General features: G+C 52.6%; 1 protein-coding gene across 2 annotated transcripts in view; it reads left to right on the top strand.

Annotated features, from left to right (window-relative positions):
* The window catches only part of TMEM273 (transmembrane protein 273), a 36,335-nt gene that overhangs the window by 7,580 nt on the left and 10,888 nt on the right, over positions 1-17,867 (top strand). For both annotated transcript variants that reach the window (XM_087431831.1, XM_014789034.2), the window contains exons 2-4: positions 14,678-14,731; positions 15,636-15,776; positions 17,274-17,304. In XM_087431831.1, coding sequence (XP_087287957.1) covers positions 14,678-14,731; positions 15,636-15,776; positions 17,274-17,304 — 226 coding nt within the window. The remainder of the gene's footprint in view (positions 1-14,677; positions 14,732-15,635; positions 15,777-17,273; positions 17,305-17,867) is intronic.

Below are 17,867 nucleotides of genomic sequence, written 5' to 3'. Positions count from 1 at the left end.
GAACAGTGTGCTTTTTACTTCCTTGTCTTGCCCTATTGGACTGGCAGGGACTTCCAGTCCTATGTTGAGCACGCATAGTGATGGCAGATATCTTTGCCTTGCTCTCAATCTTAGTGAGAAAGTATCTCATTTCTCACCATTAAGTATGGTGTTAGCTGCAGGTTTTTTGGTAGATAGTCTTTAGCAGGTTGAAGAAGTTTCCTTCTGTTCCTAGATTTCTGAGAGATTTTGTCATGAATCGGTATAGAATTTTGTCAAATGCTTTTTCTGTATCACTTGATATGATCATGTGGTTTTTTCTTCTTTAGCCTGTTAATATGGTGGATTACACTGATTGATTTTTGAATATTGAACCAGCATCCCTGAATAGAGTCCACATGGTCATGATGTATAATTCTTTTGTCTTGCTGAATTCTTCTTGACAACATTTGGTAAGGGTTTTTGAATCTATATTCATGAAGGATACTGGTCTGTAGTTTTCTTTTTTTGCATTATCTTTGTCTGGTTTTAATATCAAGGTAATGCTGGCTTCATAAAATGAATTAAGATGTGTTCCCTCCTCTTCTATTTTCTAGAAGAGGTTGTGTGGAATTGGTGTTAATTTTTCTTTAAACATTTGACAGAATTCTCCCATGAGACTATCTGGGCCAGCAAGATTTCTTTTTTGGAAGTTTATAGATTATGAACTCAATTTCCTTAATAGTTATAGGGCTATTCAAAGTATCTTTTTCATATGGGGTGAGTTGTGATAGTTTGTACTTTTGAGGAATTGGTCCATTTTATCCAAGTCATCAGGCTTTTAGGTGTAGAGTTGTTCACAGTATTCCCTTATTATCCTTCTGATATCTGTAGGGTCTGTAGCGATATCCCTGTTTTGTTTCTGATATTGGTAATTTATGTCTTCTCTCTTTTTTCCTTTGTCAATCTTGCTAGATGTTTGTCAATTTGATTGATCTTTTCAAAGAACCAGCTTTTTGTTTCACTGAATTTCTCTATTATTTTTCTGTTTTCAATCTCATTGATTTCTGCTCTTATTTTTATTATTTATTCCTTTCTACCTGCTCTGGCTTTATTTTGCTGTTCTTTTTCTGGTTTCTTCAAGTGGGATATTTAAGACTTTCCTTTTTTCTAATGTAAGCATCTAATGCTACAAATTTCCCTTTCAGCACTACTTTAGCTATGTCTCACAAATTTTGATATGGGTTTTCATTTTTATTCAGTAAATCGATGTTTGATTTTCCTTGGGACTTCTTCTTTGACCCATGGATTATTTAGAACTGTTGTTAGTTCCTAAGTGTTTCGAAAATTTCCTGTTATCTTTCTATTATTGACTTAATATGTTGATTTCATTGTGATCAGAGAACACATTTTTTATGATTTCAATTCTAAATTTGTTGAGGTTTGCACTGGAGTGTAGCCTATCTTGTTATATGTTATATGAATGCTTGAAGAGATGTGTATTCTGCTGGTGTTGGATGGAGTGTTCTATAAATGTTGATCAGGTCCTGTTGCTTGATAGTGTGGTTGAAATTTTCTGTATCATTCCTGAATTTCTGTCTTCTTGTTCTATCAGTTGTTCAAGGCTTCAACTATAATTGTGCATTTGTCTATTTTTCCTTTCAGTTTTATCAGTTTTTACTTCACTTATTTTGCAGCTATGTTGTTTGATGTATAGACATTTAGGATTACTGGGTCTATTTGGTGGATTGACTCTTTTATCATCATGGAATATAATATAATGTAATATAATGTCTCCAGCACGATAATTTTCTTTGCTTTGAAATTTGTCTGATATTAATATAGCCACTCCTTCTTTCTTTTTGTTAATGTTTGCATGGTACATATTTTTTTCCTTACTTATACTTTCAACCTCTCTATACAGTAGTCCCCCCTTATCTGCAGGGGATACATTCCAAGACCCCCAGTGGATGCCTGAAACTGCAGATAGTAGTGAACCACGTATACACTGTATTTTTCCTATACACACATACCTATGATAAAGTTTAATTTATAAAGTAGACATAGTAAGAGATTAACAACAATAATTAATAATAAAATAGAACAATTATAAGAATACACTGTAATAAAAGTTACGTGAATGCGGTCTCTCTCTCTCTCTCAAAATATCCTATTGTGTTGTACTCATGCTTTTTCTTCATGTGATGGTGTGAGATGATACAATGTGAGGTGAATGACACGACATAGGCAGTGTGATGTAGCATTAGGCTACTATTGGCCTTCTGACAATACGTCAGAAGGAGGGTCTTAGAGCCACGATGATGTCGACATCGATGGTTGGATGTCAGGAGCAGATGGTGTCTATGGTTGACGTGGATAACTGAAATCATGGAAAGTGAAACTGTGGGTAAGGGGCACTACTGTATCATACTTGGAGTGAGCTATAGACAGCACATAGCTCAGTCACTTTTTAAGTTGATTTTGCAAATCTCTTTTTTAATTGGCAAATTTAGGCAATTTACATTTAATGTAGTTATTGATATGTTAGAGCTTTCAGTCTGCCCTTTTGTATTTTGTTTTCTGTTTTTCATTATTTTTTTCTTACCTTCCTGTGGGTTACTAAAACACTTTTTTAGAATTCCATTTTGATTTGCCTGTAATCTTTTTGAGTACATTGCTTTTCAGAGTTTTTTTAGTGGTTGCTCTAGGCATTACATTATATTTACATGACGTGTCACAGTCTACTGGTGTCAACATTGTAACACTTCAAGTGAAATGTAGAAATTGTACCTCTATATGCCTTTACACTCTTAAATATTTCTCCTCATATATTGAGAACTACATCAGATGTGTTATGATTTTTTAGCTTCAACTGTCAAATATAACTTAGAAATCTTAAAAGGAGAATGAAAGTCTATTTTATTGACTCCTATTTTTAGGGCTGTGACAGACACCGACCACTCAGCCACACCCTGACTTCAGGCCACATGCTGCTTCCAGTGGGATTCCCAAGGTCCTCGCCCAGTTTGCCTTCCTCTCCCCACCTTTCAGGATCTTTTCATGTTGGTTTTTTATGTAATAGCTATGGTTTTTAGCTATACTTAGTGAGAGGAATAGGCGAAAGTAAGTCTATTCCATTTTTCGGGACATGGAGGTCTGAAATGAGTTTTTAAGGGTCTGGGGAATGAGTGATTTGGAGGAATGCTCTTTGGGGAGGGGGCCTGGGCTGACTAACATCTCTCAGACACACATCCCTCATCTTAGAGGCTCCTGAAGGAGAGAAAATGCCCCATGCAGTGATGGCAGTAGTGGTGATCTCAGCAGAGTGCCTGCCAGGAGAGCCCCATGGTCCCAGCACCCTGGATGGGAGCCGACCCGGCTGACACACAAATCCACAGACTTCTTCACTCACTCCCAAACTGAAACACTAGTGCTCCTCTTTCAAGTCACCATAAGCATCTCTGTCACACCCAGACCCTCATTTATCCACCAGAATTGCTTGAACTGCTCCTTTTATTAAATATGATTCCATTCAATAACCGGCTAATGGTTCTCAGTAAGGTGAACCGGCTTTCTCTCCTGTTCATCTGAATGAAACAGACGGGGAGCTGGGGAGTTTCTGCCTGGAACCTGCTGCACCCACCTCAGAGACTTGTGCTAACCTGTGCAAGACCTCAGGCCACATTGTCAAGGAGTTGCTGTCCTGGGGAAGGGTAAAGGGCCTGGAACTGGGCCCTTGGGCTATCCCAGGGGTCTGGGGCACATGGACTTCTGGGCTTTCTCTTTCGTCAAGTAGATTCTTATTTTCACCAGGCTCTGCTGGGACACAAAGGTAAGTAAATCAGGCCCAACCTGAAGGAGCCGACAGTCTGTGGGGAGGGCAGTTGCAATATGGTGTATTAAGTGCTGGGATGAAGGAAGCACAGAAGGAAGCAGAGGAGGAGTCCCCGGTCCGCATTAGGGTGTCCAGGAGGGCTTCCTGGAGGAGGAGTCTTGTTGAGTGCAAACTGATTACGCTTCTGCCTGGCTGAAATCCTTCAGCAGCTTCCCACTGGTGCTAGGACAGACCAAAGCATTTACTGTGTCCACAGGGCCTCCCCAGCCCCGTCACATGCAGCACCCTGTGCTCAGGCTCCCCAGCTCCATGAGATATCTGTCAAGTTCCCATCCAGTCTCAAGGCCTCCTCTCACATCCCATCCTCCGTTTGGAATGTGTGCCGCCTCTCCCCAGGGCCCCGGAGACGCTATATCACTGCACTCCTTACAATCCTGACAGCGTTTCCCTCTGGGGTCTTGTCCCCTGCTGCACTGTCACAGCAGGGATCTGGTCTTGCCGGGCCACTGCCCACCTTATGCCCAGTAACTGGAACTTGTTTGTGAGTCGATTAGTGCGTGAAGTGGAACCTCTGCGTCCAGGAGCCAGTCTGTAGGGACCGTGTGCAGGAAGGAACCTGGTTGGGACAGGAGGGATGGGGCGAGGGCAGCAGGACTGGAGGGGGGTGCAGGGTGAGGCTGAGAGGTGAGCACAGGCCTGCCGAGGAGCCACGCGGAGGAAGGTGGCCTTATCCTGCAGGGCATTTTAAGCAGCCTTGGAGGAAGAGCTCCCCAGCTGCGGTGTAGCAGGCCGGCTGTTGGTAGGGAGATTTCCCAGGAGAGAGAGGGCAGGCTAGATTGGTCTAGGGCTGCACCAGAAGGGTCTCTGCTGGCTTCTGAGGCCACACTGCACACCTCACACCTGCTTCCCCACTGGAAGCAGTGTGCAGCCTGGGGTCAGGCGGTGCGGCTGAGGTGCCGTGTCTGTCACAGCTTGTGGTGGGCCCATGCTCAGCCCCACAGAAGACAAGGTTGGACAGAGCAGCCATGCTCACACAGGGAAGGCTCTGGAGACACTCAGAGGGTCCCTGAGCTGACCGTGGGTACTAAGTACAGAGACCTCCTGAGCTGCAGATGAGCCCTGGTATTTGAGCCACGTGACATCTTATGAATCTGTGGTCAACTTGGAGCCACTGTCTACCCTGCGTGCTGGCATGAGGCCTTTCCCTGGAGCCAGGCCGAGCCAGGTTCAAATTCCAGAATTCTTCCATTCAGTGTGTGACACTGAGAGGACGTGTCCCCTCCTGGGGCTTCCCTGTGAAACGAGGACCCTGGTCTCCAGGAGAGGGGCCCCCACCCCACACATCACACACATCCAAACGCAAGGAAGCTTTTCTCTTTGCTCTTGTTGGAAAGTCTTTTAAATGTTCGGGAACTGGGTCAGCCACAGATCTGAGAGAGAGGGACTTGTGTGTGCACCGGGCAGCTAAAAGTGAGGGTGGTGTGTCTGGGTTTGGGAAACCACAGCCTAGTGGGGCCTGGGAACTGGAGAGTGAGGGAGGGACTGCTTTTATTTCAATGACCAACAGGCATTCCTAGGCAGACCTGATTCCCAGATAACACTTTCTCCCTCCACTTGGAGGTCTATTTGGGGAGACATACCCTAGTGTAGCCCAGAAGTCCAGTGGGGAAAGCGAGGTGATGGCTAGGAGGACCTGTGGGAGGTGACTGGGCCAGGCCCCATCCAAATCCTGGAGGGTCCCGGCGCTCCAGGAGGCCCAGGCCAGGCCCGGCTTCCTCCCGCTCTGCCCAGAAGACCTTGCCAACCTTTGGATGTTGACTGGGCTGAGTTTCCCCTTGAGAAGGTGACCCCTGGGAGTGGACTGCAGGGCCCTGAGGGGGAAGTGGGCGGGGCCTGTGTGTGGCTTGATCTCTAACTTTTAAATAGTTAGACATGTGGCATGCCCTGGGCTCTGCAAATGTTAGGATCTGCCTTAAAAAAGATGACTACGGTGGAAATGCCTGGCACAGACCCTGGCACACAGTAGGGCTCAGTGAGCCTCTCTCCTGGTAGGTGGAGGCAGATGGCCCAGAGTTGCCAAGGCCCCAGGCTCCAGGGTTGGCTGGGCGTTGCCGTTTCCTCTGCAGCATCATGGCCCCGTCCCCGTGGGCCTGGCCAGCTGTCATCCCACAGCCCCGCCCCCTGGGCACATGCTTCCTTCAGCCAGGTCCCCGAGGGCTCCAGAGCGAAGCTTCCCAGAGGCTGAAGAGCACTGCATCAATATTGCATGAATAATAATAACCCCACCACTTAGCGGTTATGCAGCGCTTTCCTCTTCCACAATACTTTACCATCATTAATTAGTTATTCTGCACTGCCTCCAGCCTCCCCTGCTCTCTCTGCAAAGCCTCGCTCTTGAAAACAGGCCTTCTCTGGTCTGAAGCCCCAGAGTTGAGTGGGCGGGCTGTCCCCCACCTGGAATCATGCAGCCTTCTGGAGGCCTCTGCTCGGCTCAGTGACTTCATGTAACGGCAGAGATCTGAGCCCGTGATGGGGAGGACAATTTCCTTGCTGATCTGAGTGCTGCCCCAGAGCCACCTCTCGGTGTGCTCTGCTCCCACATCTCCTGCAATCCCCAGGAAAGCTGAGAACCCCGTCTGAAGCAGGTGGCGGAGTGCTCGTGGAGGACAGCTCCCTCCCACACCTCAGTCTGTGCCCACGCCCCAGACGTTCCTTCCAGCCACACTCCACGTGCAGCTGGGCAGGTTTCCCATGGTCAGCCCCATTGCAGAGAGGCCACCGAGCTGGGAGCCATGTCACATCTGGCCCGAGGCCACTGGATGAGCAGTGGCAGAATGTGGACTCAGATATTCTGGTTCCAAGTCTCATTTCTTCCCCCACCGGGTCATTGGAAGGTTTCATGCCCCCACAGAGATGTTAGAAGATGGAGCAACCCCCCTACCACCAGGGAGTGTAGGGTGGTCTGGGTACCGGCTATGAGTCCTCTGGCCAGGTCTTCCCTGGACACACCTCCCATCCTGCCAGGGCAGTCTCAAGCTCTTCGTGGCTCCTGGCACCTCTGGCTCCCTCGAGGTTTCAGCAGCTCCTCTGCCAGGTGTGACAGTGCTTGCATGTCACCACCTCCTGGCCAGCATGGACCTGGGACACCCTGGGGAGCCCGCCCCTTCGGGAGTGCTCCTTGTGCCTGGAGAACCCTCAGTTCTATCTCTGGCAGAAGCCGGTTCCCCGCCTCCAGCTCCTCCATTAGCCTGGAGAGGTATTGATCAGTTTGACTTCTGTAGCTGAGTGTTTTAATCCCAGTGTGTGAATCTTTAAGAATTAATTAGCAAAGATTGCTCAGGAAAAACAAAGTGGGCACATATCTTGATGCCGTCTGGTCACCCACCATTACTGTTTTCCTCTTAATTACAATGCTATTTCTGGAAGCTGGAGGCCTTTTCCCTTGTGTTCCACAGCCACGGGTCAGCCTCTTCATCTTGCTGGTGGCCTTCCGTGGCCTCCTGCTTCCAGGTCCTGCCCAGGGCAGCCGTGTCCTGGCTGGCTGTCCCATCCTCATCCTCTGGAAAGCCCCGAGAGCCTCAGTTTACCCATGCCCCCGCACTGCTCCTACCTGCTGAGCCGCCTTCCTTATTCCCACACCCCAGCGCCCCCTCAGGCCTCCGGCCTCTGCCAGCGCCTCTTCCTCCTCCTGGACGCCTTCCTCGCCTGCTCCCGCTCCCAGCCCTGCCTGCCACCATCTTCTCTAGCTCACACTTGTCCTTTTGGTTTTCCTTTAAAGAATGCTCACCCCAGGGACCTTCTCTGACTCCCCCAGGCTGGGTTAGGGCCCCTTGGTCCCCCCAGATGGCGAACGACCCCGTACTCCATGTGTTAGCAGGGAGCCCGTGATGGAATTCCTTACTGGCTGCCCATCTTCTGGGCGTCAGGGCCACTGCTGGCCAGGAGCCAGGCAGCTCTGGGCTAGGTTTTTGGGGCGAGTTTGTCTGCCTGTGTTCTCTTGCTGTGGAAGGGGGTTCATGGAAACCAAGGAGATGTCCCAAGGCCCCCACGTCCCCCTTGGAGCCATCTCTGCTCTGCTCGTCTTCACCTCTGTTTCCTTTCTGCCTTCCACCTCTCGAGCCTGCACAGCTCTGGCAGGTTTAGGGTCTGCCCCAAATCCCGGTGCTTTCACAGAGAGCAAGGAACTCCAACAGCAGAGGGAGAGGAACAGCGACGTCCTGTTTACTTGAAGTTTGGCAGCTGCCGTCTGTTTAATGAGACCGGAAGAGGGCATGGGGGGGAGAGCAATTTCAGTTGGTTTCTAGGCTTGTAAACAGGGATCCTGAGGTTTCTGCAAGTCACAGCCCCGTCAAAGGAAGGCTCTAGGCCCCATGCACACGCAGCAGCCGCTGGGAGCTGGAGCGCAGCTTAACCTAGGCCGACAGCAGCACTCCTGCGCTCTGCTCGGGAGGGGACTGCAGCCCCGAGTCTGATCTGGGCTCCACGGCTTAATTCCCAGCTTCAAACAGCCCCATGGAGAGGTGACAGAGCCAGGGTGGGTCTTTCTGAGAAGTGGACCCACCCATAAGCTCTGAGAAAGGGAAGGGGCTGCCAGTGCCACGGCAAAAACCAGCCCAATCGGACAAGTGTGCCTTGTGTCCCCTAATTTACAAAGGGGCAGAGAGGAAGGAGCTGTCTCGGTGAGTCCTTTCTAACGCCAGGGTCTTAAGTGTCCGTTTTCAGATGAGGAAAGTGAGGCCCAGGATCAAAGCTGGTGCAGGGCAGACTCGGACCGCCCTTTCCCTCTGTACTTCCCGTTCCCTTTCCTCTCCTCTCCCAGCGGATCCCGGCTGTGCTCTACGTGGCCCCGGGCCTCAGGCAGGAAGACAGAGGCATCACAGCAGTGGCAGCCACGTGTGCTGCATGCATGTTCCACACATGTTGCATGTGTTCCCCGAGTGTCTCTGTCTCCGAGTCACGGGAGCAACGCTGTCACTCAATTCGTTTCTCTGTGGCTGAGCTGTACTTCCCTCCTGAGCCCCCGTTATCACTCAGTACTAGAAACTCGATCGTATCACTGTAGGCCACTTCTGTTTTTTTTTTTTTTTTGTGAAGAAGATTAGCCCTGAGCTAACATCCGTGCTAATCCTCCTCTTTTTGCTGAGGAAGACCGGCTCTGAGCTAAAATCTATTGCCAATCCTCCTCCTTTTCTCCCCAAAGGCCCAGTAGATAGTTGTACGTCACAGCTGCACATCCTTCTAGTTGCTGTATGTGGGATGCAGCCTCAGCATGGCAGGAGAAGTGGTGCGTCGGTGCGTGCCCGGGATCCGAACCCGGGCCGCCAGTAGCGGAGCACGCGAACTTAACCGCTAAGCCACGGGGCCGGCCCAGGCCACTTCTGGTTTAACGCTCAGTAGTTTTGGGGTAACATCCCAGTCAGTTCAGGAGTCCCCCCTTCCACCTTCTCCTTGCATCTCCCACTGACCGAAGTTAAGTTCCAAGGAGTCTCACGTACCCTCCTGGTCCTGGTCCTGGAGAGAAACAGCTCACCCTGGGCTAGCTGAAGTGTGTCCTTCATGCCACGGAACAACCTGCAAGCAGCACAAACAGGACAGGCAGAGGTATGACAAGGTGGCAGCAGTGGTCCTGGACCAGCAGAGAGGAAAGGGACTTCCAGAGGAGGCGGCTTTGTGCTAAGTCTCGAAGGATAAGTAAAGGCTTTCCATGAGGACAAGGAAGGCATTGCATCAAATAGAGCAGCATGTGCAAAGGCCCAGAGGTGCACAGGGTTGCTTAGCTTGCAGAGCCTAGTTGGGTTTCTTTGAGGCTGTGCTGTGAGCTCATTTGCAGCCAGCATTCTCTGCTCCCATCCCCACCTCGCCAATCTGATTTCCAGTGATGCTCTGTGGAGGACCTGCCGCCTGAGTCATAAGGATTCTTCTGATTGCAGATGACAGTTACTTAGCTGAGATAAGATTCAGATAAAGAAGGTCTTTCCTTATCAAAGTGACTGAAAAGTCAAGAAGAGGTGCTTCAGGCACAGCTGGATTCAGGGGCTCAAAAGCTATCTTAGGACTTGGCATCACTTTGACCCTCTTCTGTGGGGGCTTCAGTCTTATAAGGTTCCCTCCGCCTGGCAGGCCTCCCTCAGCCCCAGGCGACACTCCTATTTCTCAATATTTTCCCTGAAGTCTCTGAGTTGAGTTTTACTGGCCTCAAGTGGATCACCTGCCCTGTCCCTCGACCAATCACTACTGACAGGAAGAAGGAATATGCTAATTAAACAGATGTGGTTCACACGTCCATCCTAGAGCCAGCCCGAGGGAATCCCATGGAGGTGGTTCCCCAAAGGAAAAGCAAGGGGTTGCCAGCAGCCAAGTGGTCAGGGGAGGTGGACATGACACACAGCAAGTGTCCACCCCACACCCCCCCCATTCAGACTTCCTCCAGCTCATGGAGACTGAGGTGTGTAGGAAGGTGCTGGACATCACCCATGACACTCTGATCTTTTCTTCAGTGTAAATCTTGTCTCCCCCATCACTCTGTGAGCTCCTTCATGGGGACAGGGGTCTTTGGTTGCTCTTGGATCCCCCTGGGCACCAGGGCCATTGGAGCGCACTGCGGGTACCTCATTCCTATGTGTGGACTCTGTTAGGAGATGATGGAAGCCTGTTCTAGACATATGAAACCCCCTCTTCTAGCTGTGAACGTTGGAATTCACGGGATCTAAAGTTAGGAGGCATTCTGCAATATTTAAGTTCCAAGATGAAAATGGCCAGGCATCAATTGACAAACACTTAGGGCAGCCTCTCCCTATTTTTAGTTCAGATACTTATAGAAAGACATCTGAATGCATGCACGCCCACTGCCCCACAACTGGAACCACACAGCCTGATTCTGCCCAAATAAGGGTGGCAAAGACCGCCAGCCCCCATCGAGGGTGGGCCTGACAGGTGTTGTGGACAGCACGGGAAGTCTGAATGTCAGGGATGGGCTCTCAGCTGGCCAGATTCCAACTGAGATGGGGCAAGGCCACTGCGCCTTCAGCTCCGTGTCTTACAGAGCCGTGCTGGTGCCTTCCTCGGACGGCTTCCTCTCATGGCCTGGGGGAGGGGGACCCAGGGCGCCATGAGACCTCAGAGCCACTTACTCTTGCAGGGCTTCCTTCCTGTTGGGAAGCCACTTGCAGAGAGCAGGCTGTGTTCTGCAGGACTGAGGTGGGAGGGGCTGCAGGGAGGGGGGTTGGAGCACGTTATTTCGGCAGGAGGGGTGAAGTGTCAGGTCCAGATGGGGCATGGGGAGGAAGCAGAAACCCTAGACTCAGAGCCTATAGGTGCTTTTGTGCACTTAGAAAAAGGCACCGTCCTCTGGGCAGGGGTAGCCTCAGGTGTGTGGCGTGGTGAGAGCTCCTGGGGCCAGGGCCCAACCCGGGCACATGCTGCATGGAGATATGCGGGTGGAGGCGACCCTGGAACCTCTGCAGGCCCATCTGGAGGCAGCTCCCCGTGCCCTCTGCTCTAGGTAGCAGCAAGGGCTGTGCTCCGGGCCCTCTGCTCCTGCCCTCCGCACCGTCTCAGTGTGGACGGTCTGAGGAGTAACAGCGGTCAAGTCATATTTGGCCAACCCTGTGCCGACCACTGCCCCATGGACCAGCCTTGGTACAGCCAGCCCTGCTCAGCCCCATTGGACTCTCCTCTGAGTTTGAGAGCCTGTCCTCTGGATGCTAAGCTCCCCTCTCCTGTGTACAAGAGAACCCAGAGAATTCCAGCAGAACAAGCGCAGTGTGGCTTCCTCCTGGGTCTCTCACAGACCTGCATGCAAGAGCACTCTGTGCACACAGATCAGCCCTGCTAGGGCCATCCATCCTCCAGCCACTTTGCAGAGCCAGGGGGTCTACGGCCCAGGAGGGACTCCCCCAGCTCATGACTGGAGCAGGATGTGCGGATGGGGTCAGACCAGCTAGTGTGCTTGTGACAGATCCTCGCCCAGAGGCTTGTTAGAGCTCAGGGCAGAGTGGAAAGCAGGGGGAGGGCTGCGTGGAGGGAATCCCCTCCCTCAGGAGGGGAAAGGCTGCCGCCGAGTGGCCGTGGGGCTGGCTAGCAGGAATTATTGGGACCGGATGTGGCCTCCAGGAGTGCACAGGATGGTCCACCGCCCAGGTTTGTCCATCTATAGCTGTAAGAGCAGTGGTCCCACGGAGGGCATTCATCAGTCCTTGACCTGGGACCCAAAGCAGGACACCCTGCCCAGAGAGCATGTTTGAGGCCAGGGACTAGAGGCAGCCTCAGGACTTAGGGCAGACACAGGATGGAGCACGGAGGGTGGTGTCTGAGGGCCGAACACTGTCCCGGGGTGAGGAGTCAGGGCTGGGGCTCAGCTCCTCCAGGGAGGGACAGAAAGGGGCGAGAATTCAGGATGACACCTCTGATGAAGGATGCTGGGCAACTGGGTAACGGCTGGGGCCTGGTGCTGTAGGGAAGGTAGGGCCAAGCCCTTTTGACACTAGAAGTGCTTTCTCCTCTTTCCTCTTCGACCATCCTGCCAGCAGTCTGATTCTCCAGCATAGCCTCTGTGTGTGTCCCTGAGTGCACGGCTCCTTGTATTCCTGTGTGGGTGTGTCTCTCCGTCTCTCTTTCCATCTCGCTCTTTCTGATCTGTGTCCTTTCTTCTTTCTCTGTTCAAGTTCCACCCCGGGCTGTATGAAGTTTTTATGCTGCATGCTCCATGTGGAGAGCGATGGTCACCAGGGGAGGGCCCCTGAGGTGGGGGCCAGGAAAGACGTCAGTGTGTGAAGGGGCAGGGGGAGACGCCATCCCTTGGTGAGCCTGGACTACTCACTGATGCCCTGCCCCGTCCCCTGCCTCCTGCCCAGTGAAGGCAGGGAGAGGCCAGGCTGGCGTCAGAAGGGACCCAGTGGGAGCAGGCAGCACATGCAGCTCTCACTTTCAGGCCTCAGTCTGTAAGTCAGCTCCCAGCCACGGCCACTCCATTTAGTGGACCTGACAGCCTAGCCCTACCATGCGCAAAATACAAGGCTTTGTCCTGTCCCTTGGAACAGTTTTCAACCCAGCTGGAGCAGCAGGATGAATGTAAAGAAACAATGGACCCAGTGGGGGCTTCAGAAAACTGACAAAGCCAGGGTCATATTGTGTGTGGTGGTGTCTGTGGTGTGTATGTGAGTAGAGGGGCCCCACGTGGGCACATCCATGAGAGAAGTCATTGAATTTCCAAGAGGACCTGTGATTAGAACAAGGCTGTGTACTTTTGCTTAAGAATCTCCCAGCTTTACCCACCTACCAAACAAAGCCTCTAGAAAATCCTAACCTCTACTACGATGATCCCTTACCCACTAAACGCATGCAGAGCGGAGATGTCCTCTGTAGACCATCAACCCGACGCGTCACCCAGGCAGCGCTGAGCATGGTTGGCAGACGTGGCCGTGTGCAGAACGTCTTTGCTGCTCTGACGAGCGAGTACCTCAGCCACTGTTCAGCCTCCAGGAGGTCAGGACTCGGGAGGTGGCCTTTTCTTGGAGATAAACTGGGGAGATCCGGTTCCTCCCAATGAAGTCACCTGGTCCTTTTTAGGGGCTGTGGCACTTCCTGATTCTGCCTTTGCCTGAAGCTTGAACTTGAGAATCAGACTTGGGCCTGACCGTCCACCCACCCCTGCCCACGCCCCTCCGGCCTGTGGCCTTAGTGGTTTTGGCATCATTCTGCTAGTTAGCTCCCTGGGGTTCAAGTTTGCAGGGCGTCGTGGGGCTCTCAGTGTAGATGGCAGGGCTCAGACCCTGCCCTGCCACACTCTCCACTCCTCTTGGCCCTTGGGCATGTTGTCGAGTCCTCAATGCCTCCAGTTCCTCATTCATCAAACAGCAGTGCTAACAGTGCCTATCTTACGGAGCTGTTGCTGTGAGTATTAAGTGTATTAATGCAGACGCTGTACCCAATATCTGCCTCAAAGTAAGTGGCCAATTAATATAAGCCTTCCTCTCCAAGGCCCACAGCTCTGCCTTGGCTCTTGTAGGGCCTGGCTGCAGGGACTATGGCCCCAGCTTGTGAGCCACGTCTCCTGTCTTAGGGTTTCAAGCCCTGGCTAGAAGAGAGAGACACCCCTGCAGCATGCTCTGTCACCATCATTTGCTCACTCATTCACTCAGCAAACATCTATTAATACCTCCTACATGCCAGGCACTGTGTCAAATGCTGGGGGTAGAACACTCCACAGTGCACTGTACAGCCCGGTGGGGAGACCAGCAAGAAGATGTAGCAATGGGTTAATAGCTGAGAAGCTCTTAGGACGGAGCCTGGGCACACAGCAGCACCGTGTAATGTTAAATAAATAGGAGTGGTCAGTTATGATGTGTGAGTCCAGCCACTGTGGAGCACACAGGCGGGCAGCCAAGCCAGGTGCAGGGAGTTGGGAGGGAGTAACACGGAGTCACCACGAGGGGCAGGAGGAGAGGGAGAAGATGGGGCCGGCAGAGGGAATGGCCCAGAGGCAGCAGATCCCCGGCCTGTGTGGGGAGCCGGAAGCTGGGCAGTCTGGCTGAAATGAGCGGGTTCGTGGGAATGACGGAGGAGGCTAGACAAGCAGGCAGAGGTCAGAGTGTGGGTCTTGGAAACCATGTTAAAGAGCTGGCATAACTGAGCTCGACAGAACCTCGCTCCTGGTCTGGGTTCTGAGGAGGGCACGACGTCCCAGCAAGGCTCCAAGACCCTCCGTGGCAACCAGGAGCCCACCTCTGTGCTCCTGAGGGTGGCGGCCAAGCCGGCGTGGAACCTGTGCCAGGCTTTCCCAGACGTGTGGAGTGGTGGCTGAGGACAGGTTTGGCCCTCGACCCTGGGCCAGATCGCGGCCAGCAGTTCTGTTCTAACCCCGCTCTGGGTTTTCTTTCTCCGCAGATGTTGGAGGAGCACGAGTGCTGGCCACGGGCAAGTCTACGGGGGCCGAAACTGGTAGGTCACTGCCCGGCTTAGTCTGTGTGCAGGACTGAGGGGCAGGAAGGGGACGCTCTAGAGCCATGGGTGGGTGGGGGCGAGCTGGCATTGGTTCCTGCCGCTCATCGAAGAACAAGGGCCGCGCTCGCCTCCGGGCCTGCCTGAGCGGCCAGCACAGCTTCCTCCAGGGTTGTGGCCCTACACGAGAGCCTGTCCTCAAAGGGGATCTGGGTCCTCAGGGAGGCCTTCGTCCGCTCTCTGTGAGATGAACAGCTCCAGCAAACACAGTGTCCTGCGCTGCAGCCGTGAGCCCCGGACAGCCGGCTCTGCCATGCTCCGTGCCCTCACTGGCGCCCTCCCTCCACTGCACGGTCCAGCTCCTCTCCACCTCTGGGGCTCACCTCGCCGGGCACTGTGCCGTGTGCTGTCACCTCCCCTGGGAAGGCTGCCGATTCCCACACAAGCCCAGCCCACCCTGTGACCTGGCCTTGGAGTGAGCTCTCCCCTTCCACTGCTGACTGTGGGCTCCCCAGCATGGAGTCAGCTCTTATTCATTTGCCTTCAATGCTCACCAAAGGGCAGGCAATCAACACAGACTCGATAAACGAATTAATGAAGGAGGAAGTGAGGAAGGGCTACAGGAGGCCAGAAATGAGCCATCAGCCACTAGGGAGTGATCTGCACAGCTGAAGGGACCAGGGAAGGAGTTCCAGGAAGAGGGGATGGAATGTGGGTGGAGGGGCGGGAGCAAATGCACTCCCAGGAGAATGGAAAATTAGGTCAGCTTCTGTGAGTCGGAGTGGGGATTTTCAGGTCTACACGCAAGACCTTAGACTTCATCCCAAACGGAAAGAGCTGTAGAAGACCTTTGCAGGGTGGTGATGAATTGACACCTGTTGTTCATTTCCTCCCTGCACTGCAGAAATCAAATATGCCATCATCGGGATGGCGCTGGGCATTGCCATATCTGTGGGTTTCCTGGCCCTGAAGATCTGCATGATCAAGAAGCACATGTTTGATAACGAATCCACAGACCTAAGAAATGTAAACCCGGACCCCAGTGGTAAGAGAACGGTGACACTCAGTCCTGCTCTGCCCCTGCTCGAGACAAGGCCGTGGTCCAGGCTGGCCCCCAGTGCAAGGCACCGAGGGCCGCTCCATAACATTGGCTAGAGAAAGGAAAAATCTGTGGGCGGAAACTCAGGGACCTCTCTGTGTCTCTGTGTGTCTGTCTGTCTCTCTCACTCCCCGCCTTCTCTCTCTCTCTGTACTTTTCCGTCTTGATATTCCTAAGAGTCAGATTTCCTGGAGAAAGGTGGGGAAGGGAGCTGAGCTGGCGTCAGACAGAAGTGTCTATTCTCTTATCCAAATAATGTGATCAGATAAAATCGATCCCAGGGGACCGGTCGGGTGGCGTAGTGGTTGGGTTCGTGCACTCTGCTTCGGTGGCCTGGGATTCTCAGGTTTGGACCCTGGGTGCAGACCTGCACGCCACTCATCAGGCCGTGCTGCGGTGGCGTCCCACATATAAGGTAGGGGAAGATGGGCACAGGTATTAGCTCAGCAACAATCTTCCTCAAGCAAAAAGAGGAAGATTGGCAACAAATGTTAGCTCAGGGCCAATCTTCCTCACCAAAAAAAAAAAAAAATCAGTCCCAGGGGGTGCCGCTGGGTGGGTGGTGGGAGGTGCTGCTGGCACTGGTTCTGAGGGCCAAGCAGCATTTGTTTTGTAAATTGGGCAAGTCCCACTTGCAGCAGCGCTGGGTGTGTCCCCAGGATCCAAGGAGTGCTGGGCTCTTTTACCCCGGGTGGTTCTCCGTGTCCTGCGGCCCCTGCAGGGAAGCGCATCCACACAGACGCTGAGCAGTCAGCTTGTGAGTTTTGACAGCAAAATGCACCATCGACTCACACCCCCTTTCTCTCAAGGTGGGACTCACAAAATTCAATCCCGCTCGTGTCGACTGCTTAATGGGTTGATGCTGTTTTCCATGAGGTTTTCCTGAGCATGAGGAGGAAGGAGCCTCCCTGTATCTCTGGAAAATGCAATTATTCTCTGTGAAGATATGCAGAAGGGGCGTCTGGGCCAAGGAGAGGAGGAGCCGCAACACTCGGGGGCTTCCCGGGATGCCAGCGTGGCCAACTGCGTCAGGGGCTTAACTGGTCATAGGAGTTCACTTACCATTGATTTTGTATCTCTATGAACAAGGGGGGAGAGAAAACAGCCTCTTCATCACACAGCAGGAGACGGGCCGCGTCTCCTGAGGACCAGAGGGCCCAGCATCTGCAAGTGGAAGGGGTGGAGAGGAGAGATGGGGGGTGTCTAGGAAAGGCTCAGTCTCGCCTGCTTGCTGAACTAGGGGGCTCAGTGGTGGGACCTGGATAGAGAAGCTCCCACAGTGCCGAAGGGGAGGGGGCGGAGCACTCAGCCCAAGACCACCCCCCAGTGGCCCCAACCCAGGGAGCCCCTCAGCTCTGCCCAAGACACCAGCTCTGACCCTCTCCTGCTTGCCTGGCACTGATCACAGTGCCTCCTTCCTAACACCGTGCTTTCTCTGTTTAGACACCACCGCGCTAAAGAAGAGAGCCCCAAGGTAAGGTCACCGCCAACATGTGACAGGTATCATCCTCCCTCCTATATTATCCATCCTGCTCCCTTGCCTGTCATCCTAGCCCTTTCCTCCCTTCCAAAATGCTTCCTAGGGGACTAGAATGCATCCCACAGCCCCTTCTTCCCTTCTTTGGGCCAGTGGGCAAGAGTCATAAGAGTAGGGGGTTGGCCCGCAAGGGCTTGGGCTTGCCTCTGCACACTCTGGGTTAGATTCTGCCCCACTCCCTGTTCAGTATCCCCCCATTGAATCCCTACACACTCAGAATAAAGTCCCCAGTCGCTGCCATGACCCACTTGGGAGGCCACACATGGCCTGCTCCAGGTACCTGGTTTCCCTGCTGGCACCCAGCCACACTGCTCTTCTGCATAGAGCTCATGCCCTCCAAGGACCATCCTACCTCAGGGCCTTTGCACTTGCTGTTTTCTCTTATATGGAATGCTCTTTGCCAAGGTAGCTGCAAGTTTTGCCCTCTGTCCTTCACATTTCTGCTTCAATGCCACCATTTCATTTTAGATGGCCTGTTTAAATAGAAACCCCCCTCCCCC

This window comes from Ceratotherium simum, chromosome 6, assembly GCF_057802395.1.
Source record: "Ceratotherium simum simum isolate JZ-2026a chromosome 6, ASM5780239v1, whole genome shotgun sequence".
Taxonomy (NCBI): domain Eukaryota; kingdom Metazoa; phylum Chordata; class Mammalia; order Perissodactyla; family Rhinocerotidae; genus Ceratotherium; species Ceratotherium simum.
Note: the sequence above shows the minus strand (reverse complement) of the source record. Positions and strands in the feature narration are given on the sequence as shown.